The sequence below is a fragment of the Globicephala melas genome, unplaced genomic scaffold (assembly GCF_963455315.2).
Source record: "Globicephala melas unplaced genomic scaffold, mGloMel1.2 SCAFFOLD_138, whole genome shotgun sequence".
In the NCBI taxonomy this organism is placed as follows: Eukaryota; Metazoa; Chordata; class Mammalia; order Artiodactyla; family Delphinidae; genus Globicephala; species Globicephala melas.
Window position 1 is genome coordinate 117,995 of NW_027207311.1, and position 24,830 is coordinate 142,824.

General features: G+C 55.4%; 1 protein-coding gene across 2 annotated transcripts; it reads left to right on the top strand.

Moving 5' to 3' along the window:
* The first annotated feature begins 2,569 nt into the window (after positions 1 to 2,569).
* LOC115855514 (anomalous homeobox protein) lies at positions 2,570 to 15,893 on the top strand. Of its 2 annotated transcripts, XM_030860927.1 has the most exons (9): positions 2,570 to 2,818; positions 5,068 to 5,195; positions 7,131 to 7,254; positions 8,140 to 8,353; positions 8,775 to 8,895; positions 10,037 to 10,329; positions 13,652 to 13,799; positions 15,462 to 15,546; positions 15,807 to 15,893. In XM_030860927.1, the coding sequence occupies exons 1-9, from the start codon at positions 2,570 to 2,572 to the stop codon at positions 15,891 to 15,893; spliced, it is 1,449 nt and encodes a 482-aa protein (XP_030716787.1). The 2 variants fall into 2 exon arrangements, with proteins under 2 accessions (XP_030716787.1, XP_030716788.1); XM_030860928.1 differs by lacking the exon at positions 10,037 to 10,329 and having other exon boundaries at positions 13,671 to 13,799.
* The last annotated feature ends 8,937 nt before the right edge of the window (positions 15,894 to 24,830 follow it).

The following is a 24,830-nucleotide window of genomic DNA, read 5'->3' on the forward strand; positions in this document are numbered from 1 at the left end:
TGACCAGGGTCACCGAGAACTCGGGTCCCCAGGCCTCCACCGTCGCGAAGGCCTCTCCGCCGCGCGCAGCTGCGCCCCAGGGTCAGGCGGGGGTGGGATCACCGGGGGCCTCCGGCTGGGGCTGCGGGGGCACGGGAGGGGCGGGGGTGTCTGCCCCCCGGGCTACGACCCCAGCCGGGCTTTGTCTCCGCAGAGCTCCAGGGCGGTGGCGTGGGGTTAATCCAGGGTCACAGCTTCCTCCTGCTGCAGGGGCGGGGGTCGTGGCGCCCTCTCCTCCACCCCAGCCCAGGACCCCCAGGACCCCGGCTCTGCTCCTTCTGGGGCCTGAGGACGCGCAGAACCAGGCTGCATGGCGCCTCTGACGCCCCGCCCTCGCCCCCCAACCTGTCGGCTCCCGTGCAGCCCCCCGAATGCCACGGACCCCCGAGAACCTCTCGGCTCCCCAAGAACCACCGGAATGCCCCGAACCCAGGTGGGCGGAACCGCAGGCCCCGGGACTTAGGGGGCGCAGGGCACGGGCGGGGGTCATCGGGCGGGGCCCTTGCAGGGATTGGCGGAGGCCTGGATACTCTGTATCAACCGCGCCTTCCCGCCGCCTCCCCGGACGTGCGGGCGGAGCACGTGCGCGCCGAGCGCGGAAGCGGCCCCGGGCGCCTGGCTGGGGTGTGTTGGTGGCGTGCGGATGAAGGTGAGTGAACGAGGGGGTCGTCCGGGCGACGGTGACTGAGTCCGGCGTCCGGGGCCGGCCGCCGGGGAGGCTTCTCGGGCCCCGCGGGGAGAAGGGCGCCGGGAGAGGTCCGGCGGCGCAGGGCCACGGCCAGACGGAGGTGTCCGGGCAGGACGCAGGGCATAGCCGCCTGCCCCCCGCCCCCTCTGTCCCCGCCGGGCCGGGTCCCCTCAGTGTTCGGGGTGCCCCCCGAACCCACTTCCTTCCCGAACTCCAGGACCCTCTCCATGAGCTCGGCCCTTGGCCTCCTTCCCGCCCTTCCTGGAGCAGCGTGGGGCGGGGCTGTCGGCGCTGGGGGACACCCGGGTCGCTCGAAGGGTGCGGGGTCGCGGGCCTCCTGCCAGTGGCGACGGGAAGAAACGTGGGGCCCCGAGGCAGGAGCCCGTGACGAGGCGCTGAGGCTCGGAAGCGGCGGCGAGAGCGCGTCTCCTGGCGGGCGCCCTGGAAGCCCTGCCGGGAGGAAAGAGCTAGAAGCGGGCCAGACCCTCCGCCGGGAGCGCGGCAGTTCTCTGCAGGTTGTCTCAACCCTTGCGGACGGCGGTTTGGCAGCATCGACTGAAAACGCGCCCTAACCCTCGCCTCCAGGATCCTGTTCCACAGAAGTGAGGTAGTTGTGGACACAGGTCTGCACGTGCTGTTTGAAAAAGCGATCGCCAGCCGCCTCAGCGGCCGCGGCTGGCAAGCTGCCGGCGCCCGTTATGGCCGCGCCTCGCACGGGTGCTTTGCAGGACCCGGCGCAGACCGGGAGTCATGCCTGCGGTGCTGGGCCGACTGAGTATCGCCATAAAAAAAAACTCCCTCTGCTGTTAAAACTTGGTGTCAGTTTGCATAGTTAGACGGTAATTTTTTAGAACACTGCAAAGCCTTCGGTCCAGCTTGCCGTGGCTCACCTGTTTGTGTCGGGGTGGGAGGGCGGCAGAGCGGGCTTTCGGGGTGCAACGGGCCGCACGGAAGTCAGTCTGGCCAGGCCCCCGCCCTCGGGCCTTTGCAGGTTACCTCAGCTCTCAGCCTGTGCCCTCACCGGGCAGAGCGGGAAGCTTGGTGCCCGAGGCGATGTGAGGGCAGGGAGCCCAAACTGCAGCAGGACTGTGCCGGAGGCCGGCACGTGTTCGTTTCTTTGTCTCGGTGCCTTCCCTCCCTCCATCCTTTTCTCTTTCTCTGTTTCCTTGTCTTCGTCCCTCCTTCTTTCCTTCCTCCCTTCTCTTTCTAATTTTATTAATTTTTCAGACTAGAGCAACCCTTAAATGTTTGTGGTTTTCAAATATAAGGGTTTTTTCCCCCCAAATTAAAATAGTTAAAAGCGAATTTTGCTGGTCCCGCCTCAGCGGGCCTCTGACTCCCCTCCGAAGGAGCGCCTAGGGCGTCTGCACAACCCCTGGCCCGCGGCTCTGCCCACCCGCTCCGAGAGGGCTTGCTCTCCGTCTGGCAGATGCTGGGGGGATCTGATGACCCCAGTGCAGGTGGGCCTGTCCCCCACAGACCCTGGAGAAGGAAGGAGGAAATGCAGTGACAAGCGGTGTGAGAAGTGGGGGAAACAGAGAGGTGGCGCGGCGGGTGAGGGGCACGAGGGCACCAGATAGAGGTTCCAGGCGTGCGGAGTGAGAAGTCTGGCAGCGAGCTGGGCCTTGGTGCACCACCAGGGTCTACGCTGTTGTGGGGACTACAAGGAAGGTCTGGCGGGCCCTGACGCGCCGCCCTCTCTCACTGCTGCCATGATACAAGTACCTGTGGCGGGAGAGGCCTCGCATTGTTGGTCTGAGGATTGATGTGCAGTCAGCCCATCAGCGCTGGTGGTGTTCCTGACTTTCGTCTTGTTTTCAGAGGAGTCCAACCCGACTCGGGATGCAGAGCTTCCTGCAGCTGCTGAGGGGAAGCGGAGGTGCTGGCCTGCCCTTGGCGGACCTGGTGACCCTCGCAGGCAGGCTGTGCCGGGAGGTCCAGGACGATCCCGCCCAGGTGCAGACCTTGGTCACGGCCGTGCTGGACAGCCAGCTCCGCCTGTACCTCTTGGACAACGCGGATGTGGCCCTGGTGTGCGCCAGCATGCTGGCCCAGCAGGAGCAGAACCGGGCTGCCTGCCAGCTGCTAGAGGTAGGACCGGGGTGGGGCGGAGAGAGGGGCAGCAGCCCACAGCAGCCTGAAGATGACAGAAGTGCCCAGGAGTCAGCAGGAGCCTGGGGAGAGCTGCTATAAGCCGAGCCAGGGCCGTTCACTCTCACTGTACTAAGTTCTAACTTGCCTGCTAACCCGAGACAGAACTGACCATCTGTCGGATCCCTCTGGTCCTGGACCAGTGGTCCTGGCTTGGAAAGTTGGCACTCCGGTTAGTGAGGCAAGCAATCAAACAGACCCAGGACCGCAGTCCCTTAGCTGCGGGTCTGCATCCGGGAACTCTGAGACCACAAGTACCTTTGTCACTCCTCCGGTGGCACTTTGAAGCTCAACTCAGTTGGCATCACACCTGAGCTGCGTTGATGAGAAACCATTTTTGTCTCTATTTATCCACTTAATGTTACTGCAGTGCGTTTTGCTACCCCAATCCTGGGGTGTTTGCTTGAGGTAGTTGTGGACACAGGTCTGCACGTGCTGTTTGAAAAAGCGATCGCCAGCCGCCTCAGCGGCCGCGATCAGGATGCTTCCTGCCCTAGATCGTACTGGGATAGTGCAAATTATGTAGTATATGCCTGTGTTACTTCCTAAAGTGTGAGGAATTCTGAATTCCAAAACACATCTGGCTCAAAAGGTTTTAATAAGAGATTTGGGGGCCTGTGTTTCCCTTTTTCACTCCATAATACAGTCCATAATACAGTCCATGCATAACTCATGCTGAGTTTACCTTCAAGATACTAAACTCTGCCCAGTTCTTTGTTTTTGCTCCCTCTCCCCCAAGCCCTGCGGCACCCTCCTGGCGCTCACGCCCCGCCGCCGTGTCCTCTCCTGCCCCCTCTATTAGTCTTCACGTAGCAGCCAGAGGCAGTTTTAAAACTGCAGATGGGACCACGGTACGCACCGAGGCGCGGGCCCAGAGCCTGCCATCCCGTCCTGGCTCCCGCACAGTGGCTGTGCTGGCTGCTTGCCGTTCTCCTGGAGCTCCCGAGATCTTTGTCTTTTGACCTTTGCGCATGCCGTTCCCTCTGCCAGAGGCTGGACACCACTCTGTGTGGCTGGTGCCTTCCTACCTGTCTGGTTTCTGCTTTAAACGTCACCCCGTCGAGCTAGGACTTAAGGGAGCCCTCATCCCCCTCTGTGGCTCCTTCCTCAGCTCACGGTTAGAAACCTGTCTATTTCTCGATCTGTGATCCACCTCCCCTCCTGCACTGCAAGCCCCAGGAGCAGGGGCGTGTTAGTTCTGCCCATTAAAGGATCCCCAACACCCAGCATAACACCTGGAACATAAGAGGGCTCAGCCTTCCAAATGTCAGAATAAATGGGTGAACACACAGTTGAAGTAGCTGCCGTGAAGGCAGTCAGTGATGGAATGTGAGCGTGACATCAGTGATGAAAAACTCCCGGGATGGGAGTAACTCAGGATGGTCCAGAAATGTCTCTGAGGAAGTGATGTGTTCTGAGACCTGAGAGAAAGGATGGGGCTACCACATCAAGAAAGGGCATTTCCCGCCAAGGGCCACTCCTGCAGGTGGGGAGGCTCCAAGTGGGTTCCCTGTCTGACAGTTGTGCTGACGTCTGCATCCTGGCAGGAGACTGCAGGCCTCTCAGCCCAGCAAAATGGGCTTTTTCTGATGTTGTTGAGAGGAAGCTAAATGATTCTCAGCACCTCCCTCACCAAGATGGGCCTGAGAACACTGGGGTTAGAGGCACGAACCACATACTGACCACAGGGGCTGTGTCCAGGGGAGGCCCTCACTCAGCGTCCTTGGCCATCTCTAAAGTCTGGTTACATGACCAAGCCACACTGAGTTGGGGAGCTGTCACTGGCACAGACCGGGACCCCTTCGTCCCCCTCAGCTCAGATTGAACTCACTGAGCCCCAGGGGCCCGCCCTGCTGGTGGGAGAGAAAGGCCTTTCACGCAGGATGGGGATCAAGCCTCAGGCCGCTCAGACCTGACCACGTGGTTCTCAGCATGGCTCGGCCTCTGGGTGCTATGGCCACAGCCCGGAGTTGGCCTTCCCCTTGCCTGGCTCTCACCTGGGGGGCGAGGGAGAGCTGTGCCCACCTCCCATTCGTGGGAGGGCCTGCTGGGGACAGGAGCCCGGCCATGGGACTTGTGCCCTCGCCGCGGGGCACCAGCGAGCGGATGTTCTTAGCGGTCAGTCTGGGTCTACGGCGGGGCTCCGGGGCAGACGAGCGTGCCGGGTCTCAGCAGGCTCTTGTCCACAGGGATGCCGGGTGCCGGGTGGCAGCCTGAAGCTGGTGCAGCTCTGGAATGACATCCACTACCGTCTGGTCATGAAGAGGCTCGGCGTGGCCACGCTGACCCCGGTGCAGAAGTTCCGGTGCAGGAAGAGGTATGCACCAGCCTTTACTGGTGCTTATTCCCCGGGGCTCCCAAGGGATTTGCCCTCCAAGACCACAGAAGGACTTAGGTGAGTAGAGGCAGGGAGATAAGAGGAAGCAGTGATAGACAGAGGGTAATAAGCTCCACAGCAGCAGGTGCCCTCCTCTCCACCGCTCGGCTGGCTGTGGGGACGCTTTCCGACCTGTGCCCGCAGGGCGAGGACGGGGAGCTGTTCCCAGGACCCAGGCCGAAAGCTGAAGCTGCAGCAGGAGCCACTGCCTGTCGGTGAGGGCCCTGCAGTGAGGGAGGCGGCAGGTGGGCACCCTGACCTCGCTCGCTTCCTGCAGGATGGGTGCCCCTCAGCTCAGCTAATGCCCATGGTCAGGCTCTGCAGGTGCAGATCCCAGCACGGCCCCTCAGGGCTGCAGGACCGTTAAAAGAGAGAGAAATGTGAGGGTCTGCAAGCACCACATGAGATACACATAGCGCTTAGAAGGCCGTCTGGTACACGGTGGCTGCTGGATGGATGTTGATAATAATTACCACGATGACCATTATCAGCACTAAGTACACGTTACGACTACTAGTTATCATCATCACCGTTCGTGGATGAGGACACCAAAGCACAGAAAAGTTAGTCACTTACCTGGTTACACACTACAGAGATGCAAAGGCAGGATTCCAGCCTAGACATCGAGACTGGAGAGCCTTTGTTCTTGACCTTGGGTGTCCCCCATTGGCCAGGAGGAGCTGCAGGTCTTGCTCTGAGCTCCTGAAAGCCCAAGTGACAGGAGTTTCTGAGCCATGGGCCTGGTTGATGGAAGAAGAGATGGATTCCTTTTGGATCAGACGGAATTTTTCTCACGGTGCGCGCCAGATATGCCCTCAAAGCCCAGCAGTTAGTCAGCCTTGAGGTTTTCAGGGATGCAGTCAGGTCCCTCCATATAGGCTCTGACAGCCTGCCAGAGGGTGGCTCAGCAAAGTAAATGCCTTGGGGACCAGCATGCAGTGTTTGTGAAGAGGCCCCTGGTTGCTGCGCGTTACTAGAGGTGCTGGGGCCCTGCTGTCCTGGAGCTGCCTGCGGGTGTGGATGATGGACAGTAGACCAGGAAACAAAGCAGATCCTGTAATTCAGAGCAAGGAATGCTAGACGGAACTCGTTCAGTAGAGGACTGTGACTCACTGGTCCTCTGCTTGTGGTCGGGCTGCAGCACAGGGCTGAGCCTGGGGGAGGCCTGAGCACAGGGAAGGCGTGCTCTGGGCATAAGGAGGGGTGACACTGGAGTCACAGCAGGTGGTTAGTGCAGGAGCAGAGGTGGGAGGTTCTTGGAGTTTCTGGGAGTGGCCATGGCTGGGGAAAGGGTTGTGTCAGGATTGACTCTAGAGGATTTAACGATAGGTTGAATGTACTGGAGAAGGTAAAGAGAATAAACCTGGCTGCAGGGCTCTTGGCCTGATTGGCAGGGACGTGGTGGTCTCTCACTGGGATGCGCAGGATGGGCTGGGGGACGGTGTGGGGAGCAGGAGATTGAGCTCCACTGGGATGTGTGGGGTGTGTTTTCGATGTTCATGGGGGTTTGTTCAATTGGCATTTGGCTAGCAAATCTTGTATAGACCGGTGCTGTTTGCTTATTTGTCACTTTTTTCTTTTGGAAAAATTCCAGTATACACTCAGTAAAGAGGGTAGCATAACCAACCTCAGTACCCTCATCCCCCAGCTTTAACAGTCATGGCCACTGGTCAGTGAGTGGTACTGGAAACCCTGGTGAAAGTGTGGGGTGTGGGCCCAGGCAACACGAGACCCCACCCTTGTTCAGGGGATGGACCCGGGGACTGCAGCACAGAGTCCTGCAGGGGAGGCGGGTGGCCAGTGAAAGGACAGGAAGTCCAGGGGAGCACAGCAGGTACAACAGAAGAAGCCAGGGGTCTCACTGTTCTCATCCAGGAACCCACCGCCCGCCTCCCTCTGCCCTGACGGCCTCAAGAGCCGGAACTTCCCCAGAGAAGTTCGCCAGAAGCTGCAGGAGTTTGCTTCGGGTGTGAGCACCAACCCCAGCAAGGCCGAGCGGGTAAGAGCAGATGAGAGCGAGGCCCGGCAACCCTCCCCTTAGCCTACCCTCCCCGGTCCTTAGGGGACTCCCACCCTTAGGTGACATCACCACCCTTAGGGGATTGACCCGCATCCTCAGCCGCACCTCCCCGCCTCCCCAGTGGCCTATCTGCCAGGGCGCTGGCGCTCTCCGCCTGCCCTGAACTGCTCTGGGGACGGCGCTCTTTGGCTGGCAGCCGCCTGCACACGTGGCGGGGTTAGTTTCATCACGGCAGTCTTAATACCCCGTCATCCAGTGTGGCTTCAGCAGGTGCTCACTGAGCACTTACCGCGGCTGGGACTCCAGCCGGAGGGATGCACGGGTGAGCTCTCGGGAGCAGGTGGAGGGGGCAGCAGTAAGAGCCTTGCCGCTCATAAAGCTGGCGTGCTCCCTTCTCTCCCGGTCCAATCAGCGGGGCTCTCCCAATGATCGCCCCGCCCCCTCTCTCCCGGGTCCAATCATCAGCAGGGCTCTCCCAGTGATCGCCCCGCCCCTTCTCTCCGGGTCCAATCAGCGGAGCCCTACTGGAGCTCCGTGCTGTGGCCCGTGGTGGTTCGGATCTGGCTCCTGAGGAAGGACAGGTGCCTGATCACAGGGTCGGTCGAGGCCGACGCGCTCTCGCACCGGCCCGGCGGGCGGGCGGTCAGTGGTTTGGTGGCGCCTCGGGAGAGTCCGGTTTGCAAGCCCTGCCGAGCCCTCCCGGCTGCGAGTGGCTGTCGGCCGGGCGGCGGCTTGAGGAGGAACAAGGCCAGAGGCCACGGCGCCGGCCCGCATGATGCCCCGGCCGCCCTGTGTCCCGGCCCGCTGGTCCCGGCCCCGCGTCTCAGGAGCGGGCTGGGCAAGCGGCGTGTTGTTTCGGCGCAGGAGGACCTGGCTTCGGAGACGCGCTTGACCACTGAGCAGATCTACAACTGGTTCGCCAATTACCGGCGGCGCCAGAGGGCCCTTGTGCAGCGCGCGGCGCTAGCCCGGGACTCGGCGGAGGACCGCACCGCGAGGGAGGCCGGCCCGAGCCCCCCGCAGCCCACAGGCCAGCCCCACCTTGGCTCTGGGTGCGTGGACAGGCCTCAGTGGTCGGGTGAGTGACCCCTCTCCCAAAACCTGTGTCTAGGGCTAGGCCGAGGTAGGGTCACTGGTTACAGGACAGGGTCCTCTCCGCCAGCCCCAGCCTGCACGTTTGGTACTTCACCCTGTGGGAAGCGAGATCGCTGAAGCTGAGGGTCAGGTTGGACTCAGGATGGGCCCAGGTGGGGCTGCAGCAGCGTTTTGCGTTGAGAGGTTACTTTGCGGCCAGGGCCAGGAGTCAGTGGGAAGGGAGCCAAGCACTAGAATTTAGGGTGTTCTGGGTTCCTAATTACGGGTGTTGGTTCAGACCAAAGACAGATCAGGGGACAAACAAAGAATACTGGGCAGCCAGCGTGGCTGTTCTTAACCTGCTGGGAAGGAAGCTGGGACCCTGAGCATCACCCAGCTTCTCCTCCTGTCTGATCGGTTTTTAGCAGGACCTGAGGAAAGTGGGTCTGTACAGACCCAGGAGACCACCCAAGGGCCGTGGGAGCCACTGGTCCTGGCCCCAGACTTCTCTGGAGACGAGACCATGCCAAAGTCACTGGCTCCCAGGTACTGCCACCCACGTGGGCCATGGGACCGTTCCCTGTTCTTCAGTGGGAGACCAGGCCTGGAGTGGGCGTAGGAATGCCTGCCGGGCACTGGGACCAGCTCAGTGATGGCGGAGGGCAGCTTCAGCTGAGACCCCAGGTACAGGGGAGCCACTGGCAAGGAGCCCACGTCATGGACTCCAAACTTGTTCCCTGGAGCCTGACTCACAGCCTGACTTCACGTAAATTTTGGTGACTGGGGAAAACAGAAAGAAAAACGTGCAGACCTATCTCCTAAAGGCAAACCCGCTGTCCTCGTGATCTGTTTCTCTCTAGCGTTTGGTATGGTTGGTATATCATTAGGTTAGTAACAGCCAACATTTCTTGAGTTCCTGCTACAGACCAGGCCCTGCCTAACCGCTTTCCCTCACCCTGTTGCCCCTGTGGTGCCGCACAAACTGCTGTGAAGAAAGTGCCGGCAGCAGCGGGACTGAGTCTGAGTGTGGGACCAGGTCCACGTCTGCGTAAACATCAAGCGGTGCCCACTTTTTCCATTTACACTTGTGTTTTAAGCATCTCTCCTGACACTACCTGGGCTGGCACCTCACGTCCAGGCTGGCACTACCCAGGTGTGTGGCCTTAGGCAGGTTCCCGTGACCTCTCAGTGTTGCTTTTTCTCACCTGTGAAATGGGGATAGTGATGGACCCTGCCGCGCATGTCATTACACAGATTACAGGGGCGGGGGGTTGTTAACAAAAGCCCAGGAGCACCATCTGAGACACAGGGAGCATTTGGGGAATATTTTAATTCTTTAAATTATTGATTGCTGCCTAACACTCCTTTAAGATCCACCTTCATTTAATCATTCACCTATTAGGTTCTTGCTAATCATTTTCAGCCTTCAATATTGTGGAGCAATGTTTCATTGAAGGGCTTTGTAAATAAACTGCTAATGTATCTTAGGTTTCCAGGGATAGTATTTTTTGTGTCTCTGGAACCCTTGTAGCCTCAGGGAGAACTGTGGAGGCAGCGTGATTGGGGTGGACCCCACAGCCATCTGTGGCTGCGTTGAGTCCGGAGCCCAGATTCCCAAACTGGGCTGGAATCTCCTCCCAGGCCCCACTACCCCAGCCTGAGGGATGGTGTTCACTTTGCTCCCCAGGTCTCTGCAGGGTGGTGAGATGTACCAGGAGGGGCCTAGCCACGATCCTGCCACTCTTCCTCCCGTCTTCCCTGGCTCTGGTTTCTGCCCTCTGGCTGCTGGCAGCGACATGCTGGACCCCTCTCTGGGTGCCCCCATGTCGTGGCTGACATCTCTTGCACTGGAATCCTCCAAGGAAGTTTCCTTCCAGACTAGGCCACTGATCCATAGTCACGGGCTGGACCTCACGATGCGCCCTGCAGATGCTCCTCTGGCTGTGTCCATCACCGCCCTTGGTGAGGCCAGCCCCACAGGTGGGTCTATGCTAGACAGACTATGTGTTTCTACATCAGATGCTTCAACTGCTTGTATGTTATTTGACGGGGAAGAATTTTGAGGGGCCAGGACTTTCTGCTTGAATCTCTTATATTTGATTAGACCCCAAACCAGTGCAGTTGGAACAGGCTCTTCCCACCAACAGCCTGGATAGTTTTCATTTTATTTTTGTTTTCAAAATAAAATGTGCATGTGACTAAAAAAATAAGATGGTGAGGAAAGAGTTAAAATGAAATGAAATGGCTGCCACCCCTGTACTCCAGTCCCTGTAACTAACCAGTCAACATCTGCTACAACGGAGGAGGGCTGAGCTGTTCAGACCTCTAGCTCTCTCTTCCTAGTTTCTTCCTTAGTTGTAACTGTCGCTATAAATACCTTTAAAGAATACGTATTCAGGTATATATTTCGTGCACCAAACACGATAGCATCTTGTGACATCCCAGCTTCTAAGGAGGATGTTGGCGCTGAACTCAGCCTGTCACCTAAATTTCTTAGTCTTCTGTGGTCCCATACAGGTCGTCTTGTAGTTTGTCACTGCCTCCCTTTTTTCTTACATTGTCTGCTTTTATCACATTCCTAACTTCTTGCAGTGTCTTAAGCATCCCCTTTGAAGACTTGCTGCCAGGGCCTCCTTCCTGCTCCCAGTCCGGTGTGGAGCCGTCATCCCAGGAGCACCTTTAACTGCTTCCCTGGGTTTGCTTCAGCGTTTCCTTAATTGCAAGGCTTGTTCTTTCTTTCTTGACTCTTGTTATGTTAGAGAATGTCTTTAATTAACTCTATAAGAAAGGGTGCCTGCAAGGTAGTGTCTGTTTCCTTGCATCTTCTGAAATTGTCTTTAATCCGCCCTCAAGTTTGATTAATGACTTGTCAGGGACAGAATTCTGAGTTTAAAATACTTTTTACCTTAGAAATTTGAAAGCAACATAGCATCCAATTATAGCATCCAATGTTGTCATTTTAAGTTAGATGTCATTCTGATGTTCACATATTTTTCCTTTATTGGAGCTGTTTATTTTTGAAGTCTTGGTGTTCTGAAATTTCACAGTGATGGTCCCAGGTGTGAGTCTTTTGAATTCACTTTGTTGTTAAGCTTTTCGATTTAAAGAACCAGAGAACAAGGTATTCTTTAAGCTCTGGGCACTTTTTGTGATTTTCTTTGATAGTTTCCTCCTTCCAGTTCTCTCTTTAGAGCACAAATGTTATTTGGATGTTGGAAATCCTGGACCAATCTCCCAAAATGCTTACCTTTTTTAAAAAATTTCTTTTTTATTGTATGTGCTTTTGTCTTAAACTTTGTCTTCTGATATTTTGACAATTATACATTTTAAGAGAACTCCAACCTCTCTTTTCTTTTTTTTTTTAATTTTATTTATTTATTTATTTGGCTGTGCCGTGTCTTAGTTGCGGCACGTGGGGTCTCTAGTTGTCGCCTACAGGCTCTTAGTTGAGGCATGAGGGATCTAGTTCCCTGACCAGAGATTGAACCTGGGCCCTCTGTATTGGGAGCATGGAGTCTTAATCACTGGACCACCAGGGAAGTTCCCCAAGCTCTCTTTTCTTATTTCTGATTTTCCTTTCTTCATAGATCATGTTACTTGTTTTTGTTTTTTTAATAAGTTTTTAAAAATAAATTTATTTATTTAGTTTTGGCTGTGTTGGGTCTTCGTTGCTGCACACGGGCTTTATCTAGTTGTGGCAAGCGGGGGCTACTCTTCGTTGTGTGCGGGCTTCTCGTTGAGGTTGCAGAGCATCTGCTCTCGGTGCATGGGCTTCAGTAGTTGTGGCTCGCAGGCTCTAGAGCACAGGCTCAGTAGTTGTGGCGCACGGGCTTAGTTGCTCTGCAGCATGTGGGATCTTCCGGGACCAGGGCTCGAACCTGTGTCCCCTGCATTGGCAGGTGGATTCTTAACCACTGCACCACCAGGGAAGCCCCGATTATATTACTTTTTATAGATGCAGTATCTTATATTTCTCTGAGTATCCTAGTTAGTAGTTTCAGAAAATGTGCTTTCTTGCCTGAAGGGGGGAATGTTGGGGTTGTGGATTCAGGCCCTTCCTTGAACAGAGGAGGAAGAGGTGCCCCAAAGAGGAAGAGCCTGGAGACTCATTTCTCTGAGGCAGCTTTTCCATCTGATCTTTGGTCTTTGATTTCAGAGACCTTTTCCTGTCCATGTTTACTAACAAGGCTGGAGCTGGGATGGGCAGTGGCCAGCCTCATACTGGGAGGAGGGAAGCTGGTCTTCACACCGTGTCCAGCCTATGTGAGGGGTGTGTTCTCTGGGAATTGGAGAGCTCCCTGCTGGTTGCCTGAGCACCTTGCTTTCCCTCCCTCCCTGCAAACCTCTCAGGGTCCTTGGCCCCTGCTTATGCCCCAGCTTCCCTTCAGACAGCCCCCACCATGGGATCAGACCTGTGCCCTGCATCTGCAGAACATGGACATCTCCCACCTGCCAATTACCCTTCCCATGACACTCCCTTTGTTCTAGGCTTCGGGCTTTTTATTTCTGTTTTTCTTGGAGGAAGAAGATAAAACCCACTGATCTATTCTGTGTAAACTGGAAATGTTCAAATTAGCAGTTAACCATATTTCCTGGACCTCAGACTATCTGTAAAGTTCTGCAGGAAAGGGGACACAGCAGAAGGCGGAGGTAGAGTCATGTACCAAATGGTTAGGAAGATCTCGGCTCTGGCAGACAGGAGGGAGGACTGTTGTTTGGGGTCTGAGATCGGGGATGCATGCTAGCTTTACCACCTGGATAGACTTAGGGCAGCAATGGACCTTCCTTCTTACCTCACTTTGCTCCTAAACGTCTGTCGACCCAGAATTGATCACGTCCACAGGGGCTTGCCTTTTAGGGTGAAAGAGATTTTCTACAATATTTTAAGTAGAGAAAAAAGGCAAGGGAAGGTAGTAACACCTGGCACTGCAGTGAAATCATGGTGAAACCCAAGGTGAAAGGGGGGGCAATGGCCGTGGGCTGGGCCAGCCTGTGGTGAACGGGGGACACCGCGGGGTCTCCTCAGACAGCCGTGGTGGGCGTAGGGCGGACTGGGGTGCTGAGTCTTGGTTTGGCACTGGGGCTGGCATGAGATCTAGAATGACAAAGGGAAATTTGAGGTCAGCAAAACTTGACCTTGTTTTGGTTTTTGGGAGCCTGCAGAGGCCACTGAGATCAGCAGTGGTGGCTGTTTTCCCTCAGCGCAGGAGCCGAGGCTGGGGGCTGCCTCTCCACGGAGGCCTGTGTTGTGCTGCACGTAGACGGTGCTCCCTTCCCCCAGCACTGGGTTGTTCCCGTGCAGGATTAGCTGACCCTCCCAGCAGCAACGCCCGGAGCACATACCTGGAGGAGGGTCCAGGTACCAGCGGTGGCCAAGCGGAGCCACAGGCGAGCGGCTTCCTGGTGCCCCGGCTTCCACTGCAGGCTCCCGAGTTCACCCTCACCCAGAGGTAAGCTGCAGAGCCACAGGGCTCAGGTGACACTTCCTACGGGCCGTGGGCAGGGTGCCTGGTGCACAGACTCACCATCTCCAATGGTGCAGAGTGAGTCCTTTCCTTATGGATTTCTGGAAACCTCAACAGTCCCCCATCCTACATCTACTGAAAGAAGGTGGTACTCTCTCCCTCAGACAAGCATTGGAGCAGATACGGGCGTCCGTTCTGGGGTGGTGCTTAGGCCTTCACGCGTCCCCAGAGCTCTCCCTGGGCCCCAGCAGCCTCTTTCAGGCATTTTCTTTTCCCCAAAGGCTTTTAGCTTCTGGACAGCATCAAGATCCTGATTGTATATTCCAAATTGGAGTTTTAAAGGGGCTTGGGACAGCCATGGCAGCGTCCAGAGGCTTCACAGGAGGCGATGTCGGGCCAGGGGTCCTCCGGTGGAGAGGGAATCTACGATGGGGACCGCAGGACAGGGTCCCCAGGGTTCGGGGTCTCCCAAGTCTGGGAGCAGAAGGCCAGGTACCCAGTGAGGGAAGAATTACTGGGGGACATGGGAGAGAAGGGGAGGTGCCTCCCAAGTCAGAGGCTCTGCTTGTGGAAACAGCCAGATGGTGGGAAAATTCAGACCATGCTGATGGACTCACTTTTCCATTTATGACCGGGAGCCACACAGAGCAGCCACAGGGCCGCTCATGGCCTGCTGGGCCCCTCCACTGGCTGTATCACCCTTGGACTCCAGTGCCCCAGCTCATCCTTGCTTTGATCTGGTAACCTTGATTCCTTGTTTAGAAACTGCTTCATTGGGATGTAGTTGGCATAAAGTAAACCAACACGTTTAGACGGTGCACAGGACAGTTTTCCGAGCGTGACTTACGTATCCTACAAACCATAGCTGTGCTGCTAGTCATGGGTCACGGGGCTCTTCCCACGCCTGCCACCCCAGGACCGAGGGCCTGCTTTCTTTAGCTGCGTTTTCTAGAGTTCCATATAAGTGAACTCATACAGCGTAGACTCTTTTTTGGGGTATGGCTTCTTCCACTCAGCCTGACTCCTGTGAGACCTGCCCCTGCTGCCGTGTGTGTCCGCACCCCTTCCTCTTCATGGCGGAGGCCGAGCCCTTGGTGTGGGCTGTCGTCACCTGTTGGCGGGCATCTGGGAGCTCCTGGTTTGGGACTGCTGTGCACGTTCCCGACGCGTGGTGGCCTGCGTGTTTGCCCTCGTGTCTCTGGGGATGTGCACGTGGCGGTGGGATGAGTAGGTCACAGGGTGAGTGTGGTCTGACTTTGAGGGACCGCATGATATTGTCCCGAGCGGCTGCATCTGCGTCCCCTGCCGCCTCCCCGGATTTGGTCCTAAGGACCTCTGGGCTCCGTCACACCTCAGGCCTGTTCCTTTTCTTCCTTCATATCTCTGCTTACCATCCCGTCCTCCGTGAGCCTGCGCTGATGTGCTCTCTGACTACCTGAGCCACCTGCTCAAGGTGTCACACAGGCCCCTCCAGCACCCTGCACACCTGAGGGCCCTGCAGGAGGAGGCCGTTCCCAAAAGAGAGTCCGGCACCAGGAAGGGCTTCTGATGGGCAGAAAGCTCTCAGGGTGTGGCGCTCACAGTAAACAGTGTGAGCCTCAAACAGGGCCTGGAAAAGGGCCTGTCCTGACACTGTCCCTTTTCCAGCCCCCCGGAGCTGGCCCCGGCCCCGCCTGCCTTCCCTGGCCCCGTGCCGGCCATGGACCTGGGCCAGCCCATGCCCTCCAGCCAGGTGAGGCCTTCCTATGAGGTACCGTGGGTTTCCCTCCTAACTCCTGGGTCCTCAGCTTGGGACTCTGGAGCGAATAAAATGGACAGAGTTGAACATGGGGCAGGGATTCCTCGAGGCTGGACTTCGGTGGAATGAGAACTGGAGGCAGGTGCCATGGGGCGGAGTCCAGAGGGGGCGGGTCCCAGGATCAGGGTGACCCGGATGGGAAGGCAGAGCCCACAGAGGGCACCTCCATGTGTGATGCTGTGTTGGCATTCCAGGTGCAGTGGCCCGATGGCCAGACCTCCAGCGACGCCTTCTGGGGAGCCAGGATGCTCCTTGAGCTTTCAGGGGGCAGCCTGGGCTGAGCTGCCCCTCGGGAGCCTGGCCAGCGCTCCAGGGGAGCAAGTGTGGAATCTGGTAACACAAGTTGCAGAGCTCTGTCCCTACAGAAGAAGGACGTCCCCAGAGTTCCCTGGGGGTTCTGCTGAGAAGCACTAAGGGCTGCCATGTTTGAATAGTTTGGTTGGCAACTCCCCGTACTGCAAGAAGCGTCTGAGGAACATTTGTGAAGTCAGAAGTCCAAGGTGGGTCTGTTCTACTCAGGCAGCAGCAGTTTGCAGTCAAGCTCCTGGGCAGGCAGGCCCCTCTCCAGAGAGGAGGGTGTGGCACTACAGCCACCCTCCCGCCCAGCCCCGTGGTGAGTGTGGCCCACAGGCACGTGCACCGCAGGAGAGTGCTGGGTGGGGCGCGGCGCCTTCCCCTCGCTGTTGTGATCCGTTGTGTTTGCCGACCAAGTGTTCTGTTCAATTAAAGTTTATTGTTCTGACGCGCCCCTCCCCCATTCACTTAACTGTCCCGGACACCTGCCCCTGCCAGGCCTGGCCCCCATTGCACAGCGCGAGGGCACTACTCCACGCATCAGGACCTGGTGAGGGATATTCGGCTCCTTTCCACCAGCTCCGTGTTATAAGCAGCGTCCCGTGGGCATCTCTGCGCTCTGCCCCTTGCCTGGTCATTTTGCCCCGGGAACGAGGAATTGCCCCCAAGGTGGAAGCGGTGTGCTGAGCGCACAGGCCAGGGGCTGAGCTTTGGCACCCGGGACTGTCCTCCCCGGGGATGGGCCCTTGACCCTCACCTCCCCATCCTGTTGGTCGACAGAAGTGGTACAGCGGGGAGCAAAGTCAGGTTTGTGCCCTCGGGGCTCACAGGAGAGTGGGGAGGGGCAGAGGACCACGGGGGCGCTTCCAGGTGCTTGCTGGGGAGTGGGATGAAGTGGGAGCAGCTGAGAGCCTGGGACGCCTGAGCGGACACTGAGAGCTCCCCGGGAGCGGTGTCTCAGCTGAGACCACCAGCACTCCTGCATCCCGTCACGTCCCACCTTCCTTGCCAGAACCACAAGCAGGGCCGAGCATCACGAGTGACAGGGGTGCCACGTGGACGGCCACTCACATTCCAGGTTCCTGGAAACTCGGACCTTTCAGTTTGAGAACATTTTTTTATTTTGAAACAATTGAAAACTGGCCAAAAGTTGAAAATGGGGTACAAAGATCTTTTTTCCCTTGAGCCATTTGAGAACAAGTTACTGACCTGCTGCCCCATCATATTCCTCTAATACTTTTATGTGCTTCCTTCAGATAAGGAATTCTACACGTGCACAGCACCTCCATGGAAATCAGGGAATCAGTCCTGGTGCTTTACTGCCTCCTAATTTGCCAGACCCCATGAGAGTTCAGGTCGTCATCCCAGTAATGCCCTGGATGTGAGAGAATCCAAATCTGCCCCCATAGCACTGGCTGCCTCTACTCAACAGGGCTTTCAGTGCCCTTCAGCCTGGGACAGTCCCTGGGTTTTCCTGGCCTTCCATGACCTCGGCTTGAGTATTGCAAGCTGGTTACTCTGCAGAACGTCCCCCAAAGTGGCCATGTCTGACGTTTCCTTGTGATTTGGGGTTTGCATTTGGACGGAAGATCCCAGAAGTGACGCTTGGTCCTTACTGCGTCTTCTGGGCGGCGCGTGTCCTTGTCACTCACCCCACTGCTGATGGTGCGCATCTCCATCACCTGGTTAGGGTGTTGCCGACCAAGCTTCTCCACTGTAAAGTTCCTCTTTTTCTCTTTGTGTAAGTATTTTAGGGGGTGGTTCTTTGAAGCTATGTAAATAGCCTGTTTCTCATCGAATTTTCTATTAACTAATTCATTGGTTTCCCTCATGAGCTTACCTAATTCTCAGAATTCGTGAACACTTTACTCTCCCTTTTACCCCAGGTGTGGGATCTCAGACGTCACCGACGTTCCCCGCACATGCACACAGTGTACACCTCGCCACCAAGAGTCACTCTCCAACTTCATGACTCACCCTTCACCCAAAGGGTGATTGATGTAAATAACGGAGCTCCGCAATGCGCTGTGCCCACTCTTCACCCACACCGCCTGCCCCCGCGTGAAGCACGCTCTTCAGACGCACTCGCCCTCATTCAAATTCTGCACGACATGTCGGCACAATTAGTGAACGTGCTTTAGGGTTAGGGGTTAGGGGTTATGATGCCCTGGGCTGCTATAGGCTGTGCCCTCCTCGACCTTCCCAGGACACATGTAGAGCTCTGGGCCTGTCCTGGTGTCCTGTGGCCAGCAGACCCTGGTTTCCCTGGGTGGGGACTGGTCACAGTCAGAGGCGGGACTCTGGTGAACGGGTCTCATGAGGACCCCCCAGGGCATTTTCCTCCCTCCTACCCTTGGCAGACACTGGGCTCCATCCTGAAAGTCCCAGAGTCCTGACTCAGCCAGCCGCATCAGGTCTGCTTTGGAGGAAATGGACTAAAGTCTCTGGAGCTGACCCTTGACAGAGCGGACCTCCTGCGGAGGGCCACCCATGCCGCGTCAGATGTAGGGAAGGAGGCAAGAGGCTCGCCCCTCCTCCACAGAGCACCTGGAGGGAGGGGGCTCTGCCCTCCGCGTCCTGCCAATCAGGCCTCCTGCCCACCACTTCCCTTCCAGGCCCTTCTGAGAAGAGGGTGTTGGCCCACAGTCTGTCCTGCTTGCCCTTCCTGAAAGGGCCAGCCTAAGCCAGGGGACATTGGTGAGATGCAGTGACCAGGCAAGAGTGCCTCTTTCTGTGTCTCCCCTACTGAGATGAAGACGCAGATAGCGGCCATTCCAACCTGCTGATGGCTGGGGGAGGGGCCCAGAGGACGGTGAGGGGTGGGGTCTGGCTACTCCCGGGCTTTCTGGGCTCCAGGAACGGGGTGGGGGGGGCGCAACCAGCTCCAGGGAGCCCCCTCATCCTCCCATGGCCCCCGGAGGCCGTGAGCTGTGTCCAGAGCTCCCAGACAGGGCCAGAGTGACCAGCCAGCGGTGGCCTTGGTCTGTCTGTGAAGGGCCCTGCCTCTACCCTCACCCACCATGGTCTGGAGAGGAAGGGACAGAGCAGAGGGTGCCTGTATCCATCCCTTAGGGCTGTTGTAACAAAGTACCACAAGGGACTTCCTCGCGGTCCAGTGCTTCGGACTCCACACTCTGACTGCTGAGGGTGCGTGTTCAATCCCTGGTCGGGGAACTAAGATCCCACAAGCCGTGCGGTGCAGCCACAAAACAAAACAACGAGGTGTCACAAACTAGGTGGCTCAGAACAACAGAAATCTGTCGTCTCATGGCCCTGCAGACTGGAAGTGTGACATCTGGGTGTTGGCAAGGCCTTGAGGGCACCAGGGGCAGGATCTGATTCAGGGCTCCCTCCAGCTTCTGGTAGCTCTTGTCTTGGGACAGCATAGCTGCGGTCCTCACTCACAAGGCATTTTCTGTGTGTGTGTGTTTGTGTGCGCGAGTGTAGTGTGGATCCGCTTCTGGAGCCGACCCCTGGGGAGCCCGGGCCTGTGTGTCTGTAACAGCATCCGCGGGGCTCGTGCGGCTTGACCTGGGCCCCTGCGGGATTACACAGCTGGGAGCCCTTCTGTGTGGCCGGACCGTGTTCATCTGAGTCACGCACTTGGTGCTGGTGGCGCCTGAGCGCCACGCCACTCCAAGGCTGTGTCGTTGTGGGTGAGCCATGCCTGCCCTCACTCGTGGTCCCGAAGACACCGCAGTGTCCTTCCCCTGAGCAAGATGCCACCCTCTGGTGGCCTGCGGAGCCCGTGCTGTCCCCAGCCGGGACTCGGGGGACAGGGTCCGGGAAGGCAGAGCGCGGGCGTCGGTCTTGGACACGGGCACGGAATCTCGTCCTCGGGGCTTTGCCCCAGGGTTTCTCTTTATTTTCTCACTAGAATTTCATCAGGGCTCCAGTCGACCCTTGAGCCAGCGGGGCTGGGGTGCCGACCCTCTGCCGTCAGAATGGAGTATGACTGACGGTCGCCCTCCATCACCCTGGTTTCGCGTTGGTGGATCCGGTCTGCAGCATTTTCTATTTAAAAAAATCCACACGTGAGTAGATCCGAGTGGTTCAAACCCGAGTTGTTCAAGGTTCAACGGTATTTTACGAAAGCATCCCCGCATTAAGGCACTGTCACTCAGGGCACACAGCATTTTTCGTACAGAAGAGGGTCATAGTGGTACTTCCGAAGGGCGGTGCGTGCTCCAGGGACCGGCCGGCCCCACCAGCCACCCGAGGGCCAGCGCCCCTGTTTTCTTGCCCTCGTGAGTGTTCTGATGGCCCTTTCTTGTTACAGTGTTGATGCCGTTGAACACGTTAATCGACACGTTGAAAAGGAGGTGTGTTAAAACTCACAACATTAAGTTTAAATACAGTCTTTACACCAAAACGAGAATATATGAACATTTTTCCTTTCTGGCTTTAATGGAAGTAAGCTCATTGACAACTTTTTCCTTTTGTTGAGAAAGTCAGTTTAATAGGCAGCATATTTGTAATATTACATAAAGTATGTCTGTTCTGTAAACAGTGACATCCTACACTAAATGAAATATGTAAGCATATCAGACTTTGTTATTAAAATCAGAATTTGTTAAAGGTCACTTAACACTCAGCTATTAACTGTGAAGCCAAATGGTCCGGGGTCTTTTCTAGTGGGAGATTTCTAAGCACCATTCCTAGCTTTTCTATGCTAATTGGTCTGTTTACATTGTTCTTATTTTGGGGTCCATTTTGTTACTGTGTATTTTTACTAGGAAATCACCAATTTCTTTTAGGTTTCCAATCTGAAGCAACATTTCTTTTATTTAACTTTAATTTTCCCTCTCTTTCTAGTTTTCTACAGAATTGTCACAATTAATGAGCACTACTGAAACATTATTATTAACTGCAATCCATATTTTATTCTATTCAAGTTCCCTTCCTTCTACCTTTTTCTGTTCCAGAATCCCATCCAGGCACCACATGACATGTGATCATCTTGTCTGTTTAGGCTCTTCTGGGCTTGGACAGGTTCTGAGACCCTCCTTGTTTCGATGACCATGACAGGGTGGAGGAGGGCTGGGCAGGTACTCTGTAGGCTGTCCCGCACTGGGATTTACTTAGTGTTTTTCTCATGGTTAGAGAGGTGTTATGGGTTTTGTGGAAGCAGATCACAGAGGTCAGGGGCTTTCCCATCACTTTATATCAAGGCAGTAGGCTCTCGAGACACGTATCACTGTTACTGTTAACCTTGGTCACCTGGCTGAGGTAGTTTGTCAGGTTCCCGCTGCGTTTTGGAGCCTTTCCTGACAGCTCCAGCCAATCCTGACCACTCCCCTCTCTGAGTTTCTGTAGCTCTGATCTTCAAGTCACATGTTGCTGGTCTGCTTCCTTCCTGTAGTATCTGTTCTCTTGGAATCCCATGGCTGGGAGTCTCCAGAAAGTTGAGTTTTCAGGAGGAGAGAATATTCTGCTGTACCCTCCTGTCCCTAGCTCGGTACTGGACTCATGGTAGGAAGGTGATGTATTTAAATCAAGCTTCTGATACCAAGTTCCCCTGCTGAGTTTATGATTAACCTTTCTTTACAAAAGTGTATCCCTTTTCTTGTCCTGCCCCTGTTCCCCTCAGGATTGAGGAGTATCAAAGAAAAGGGGTGGGGGGCGGGAACTGGTCAGGACCCTGCAGAGCCCTTCTGGGTTCAAAAGACCCTCCATGTCCCCCATTTCTTGTTTGCAGAGAAAGGCTTTACTCTCCTAGGCCTTTCCTGAGTTCTGAAGAGCGGACACATGTAGTTACTAATTAGGGAAGATAGGGAATGCAGAAACGAAGTTAAAGCAGGCCCAGATGGTGTCAGAGGAAACACCAGGGGCCAACCAGGAATTAAAATTGCTAACCCATCACAAAGGCTCTAAGTAAATAATAAAATGCCTCAACCGTGGCCTTTGTTCTCTCCTAGAAACAGGTTAAAGAACGACGAGACCATGATTTTCTAGTTTGCTTTTCAGGGACATGAAGCTCAATCACAATCACCAATGACACATCGAGTCATAGGATGGCGCCGGGAAGCCTGCAACTGAGGTCTCATCAGGAAGCTGAAATCACCAAGACCCCCTCTCATTTACCCTTTTTGCCTTTAAAGACCTTGCACCTGGCTAGCCAGCAAGATGGACCTGAGACAAACCTGCATCCCCCATCTTCTGGACTGGTGCACAGCCCAGGTCTGGCCGCTTGTCAATATTCCAGAGGCAAGTGCTGGTCGGAACAGAAAAGTTGTTTTAATAAGAAAGCCGGCAGTCTAGGGAGAAGGCAAACTCATATCCAAAACCAACTCCAAAGAGTTTGCTCAGCCACAAAAAAGGTGAAGTGATCTCAGTTAATCACTGAGGTAGGGGGTCCGAGTCATCCCACACCCCACTGTGTGCAGGCGTGTGGACTCCTTGTGACCTTTCTTTAGATGCTATCCTGCTCAGTTTGCTCGTGAGGTTACTGAAGGCCAAGCTGGGGAAAAGGTCCAATCATCTGTTGATTACTTATTTATTTATATTTCTTTAATCTAAGGAAAGAACCAACAGGTTAGGCAAAGTATTATGTGATCAAAACATTTGGAAGATGTGCTTGGGTTAGTTAGAATATAGCTTTGCTGAAGTGGTAGGACAAATGGGGCCTCCTGCAGAGAGCTCTTTCCTGACAAAAGCTGCTTAAGGTTAATAGAACTCTCTCTGCTCCAAACGCGGGTGTTTCCATTTGTTTGGCCTCATTTGTGCGCCAGGCACACGAAGTTGGGTCCAACGCTTCTGGGTCAGTGGCTTTTGACTAGGAGATGGCACGCTTTTCTCATGTCATAATCCGAGGGCATGGAGCACGTCTGATAGGCCAGAGACCAAGAGGACAGATTGGGCAGGTCCCTTTGGCAGATGTCGTGCTTTGCTTTCTTTTAAGCAGAATCTCTTCCTGACCCTTAGCACCTTTACCCCACTTCGCTCACTCTGCCCGCAAAGGATCTGCCCGGTGAAATCTTTGATCAATTGTTTGGGGACAGAAGGGCGAGAACCTTCTCTTGGTGCACACGACCCCCCAAATGCTGATAATCCCAGAGCAGCTGTCTTTGAAGCAAGGGCATGAGGAAGGCCAGCCACAGAGGGCTTTGTTTTGTTGAGTGGAGTTGACGTGGCCCAGCAGTGGGCTCGTACGTCTGTGGCACAGAAAGCCCAACCCCTGCAGCGGGAGTTTGCAGCAAAGTAAGGGCTTATGGCACCAAGCAAGAGAGTGGGCGACAAGCCTCGGATCCACTCCAACTTGACCGTTTTTAAAGGGGAAGAAAGGGGGTTAATTATCATCTTGTGACACATTTTTTAAAAAATATTTTTTATTTAGCTGCTCTGGATCTTAGTTGCAGCACACGGGATCTTCGTTGCGGCCTGCGGGATCCTTAGTTGCGGCCTGCGGGCTCTAGTTCCCTAACCAAGGACCGAACCTGAGCCCCCTGCACTGGGAGTGTGGAGTCTTAACCACTGGACTACCAAGGAAGTCCCCTTGTGACAGTTCTTAGTCGTAGTTTCGGGGCTCAGGATGTCTCTGGTTTGCCACTCTGGAGATCCATGGCTTGGCCGTCCGTGAGCTCATCTTGCCCTGGAGAAAAACAACCACGACTTTGTATGTTGATGATGAGACCTCATCTGACTCTGGGGGGTGAGTGCTCAGTGAGCAAAGGATTAGGTCAGAGGGGACAAGAAAGGGAGTAAAGTTTTGGACAGAGAGGCTTATCATCAGCATGGCAGGGGAGCTCGGTTTTAGGGGGACTTGGTTTCACAGAGAGCTGCTTGTGAGAACAGAGATGAAGGGGGACTGCAGGGGAAGACAGAGGGAGACCCAGGGTTCTGGTAGTGGGAGAAGAACTTTTGCAGGTAAGACCTTGGAGAACTAAGGAGGAGAATCTGAAAGCTTCGCTGATGTTGTGGAGGGAGGAATTTCCCTCTACGCTTCTAGGTTCTTCTGGCTGGTCTAAGATTTAAACTGACATGAGACAGATTAACAGGAGAAAGTCACACAAAAGTTTAATAAAACGTATGCTTGGGAGAGACCCAAGAAAACTGAGTAACTCTCCAAAATGCTGGAAACCATCACCTTTTTTTTTCCCCCAGAAATAATGTATTTATAAACACAGAAATGGTTACAACAAAGATGGCCGTGACGAGTGGGTACGTATATATTTTTATATATATATATATATATATATATTTATAAATAAATCCTTGTCCAGCAACTGACTGTGGCACCTAAGGAGGTAAGTCCAGTCCTTGCATTTGCCCCAAACCCTCCCTTCTCTGCAGCCCCCCCGGTTGTGGGGTTTCACAAAAAACCCGCAGCTCCTCAGGCTGGGGACGGGGACACTTAGCACAGGGCCTCGGCTGGCAGAGAAGGGGAGGAGCTCCAAGGAGAACCATCACCCACACTTCTAAGCCACCCTTGACCAATTTGGGGATCTCCAGCCCTTGGGGACCACATCTCAGCCCTTGCCCCTTTAAGAATAAAGGCAGTCTGACTGCCTCCATGTCCTTCCAGCATTAGGTAGGAAGTGACTGGAGATCACGAGGGGAAGGAAGCGGCTCCCAGGGACGGGCACAGCAAGAACACAACAGGAGGCTGCTTGCATTTAGGGCTCCCTCCTCTCTGACATCTGGGAGTGCCAGCCTCTAGTCCTCCATCAGCCCGAGCTTGGAGGATTACGAGGGTGAGGAGAGAGAAAGTGCCCACGCTGGAAAAGTCTCTATGAGGTCACAGCAAACCCTTCCCCTGAGCACCAACCCCAATGTTAAAAGCCATGCTTGGGCGGGGAGGCTGCCGGATTTCCCTACCAGCTCAGTACTCCACAGCCATTCAGGAGGGCTGACGTTCCTTCTGAGAGAGGCTGAGAATAAGGATGGTATCCTGTGGGGGAAGGCCGTGCCTGAGGCCCAAGGAG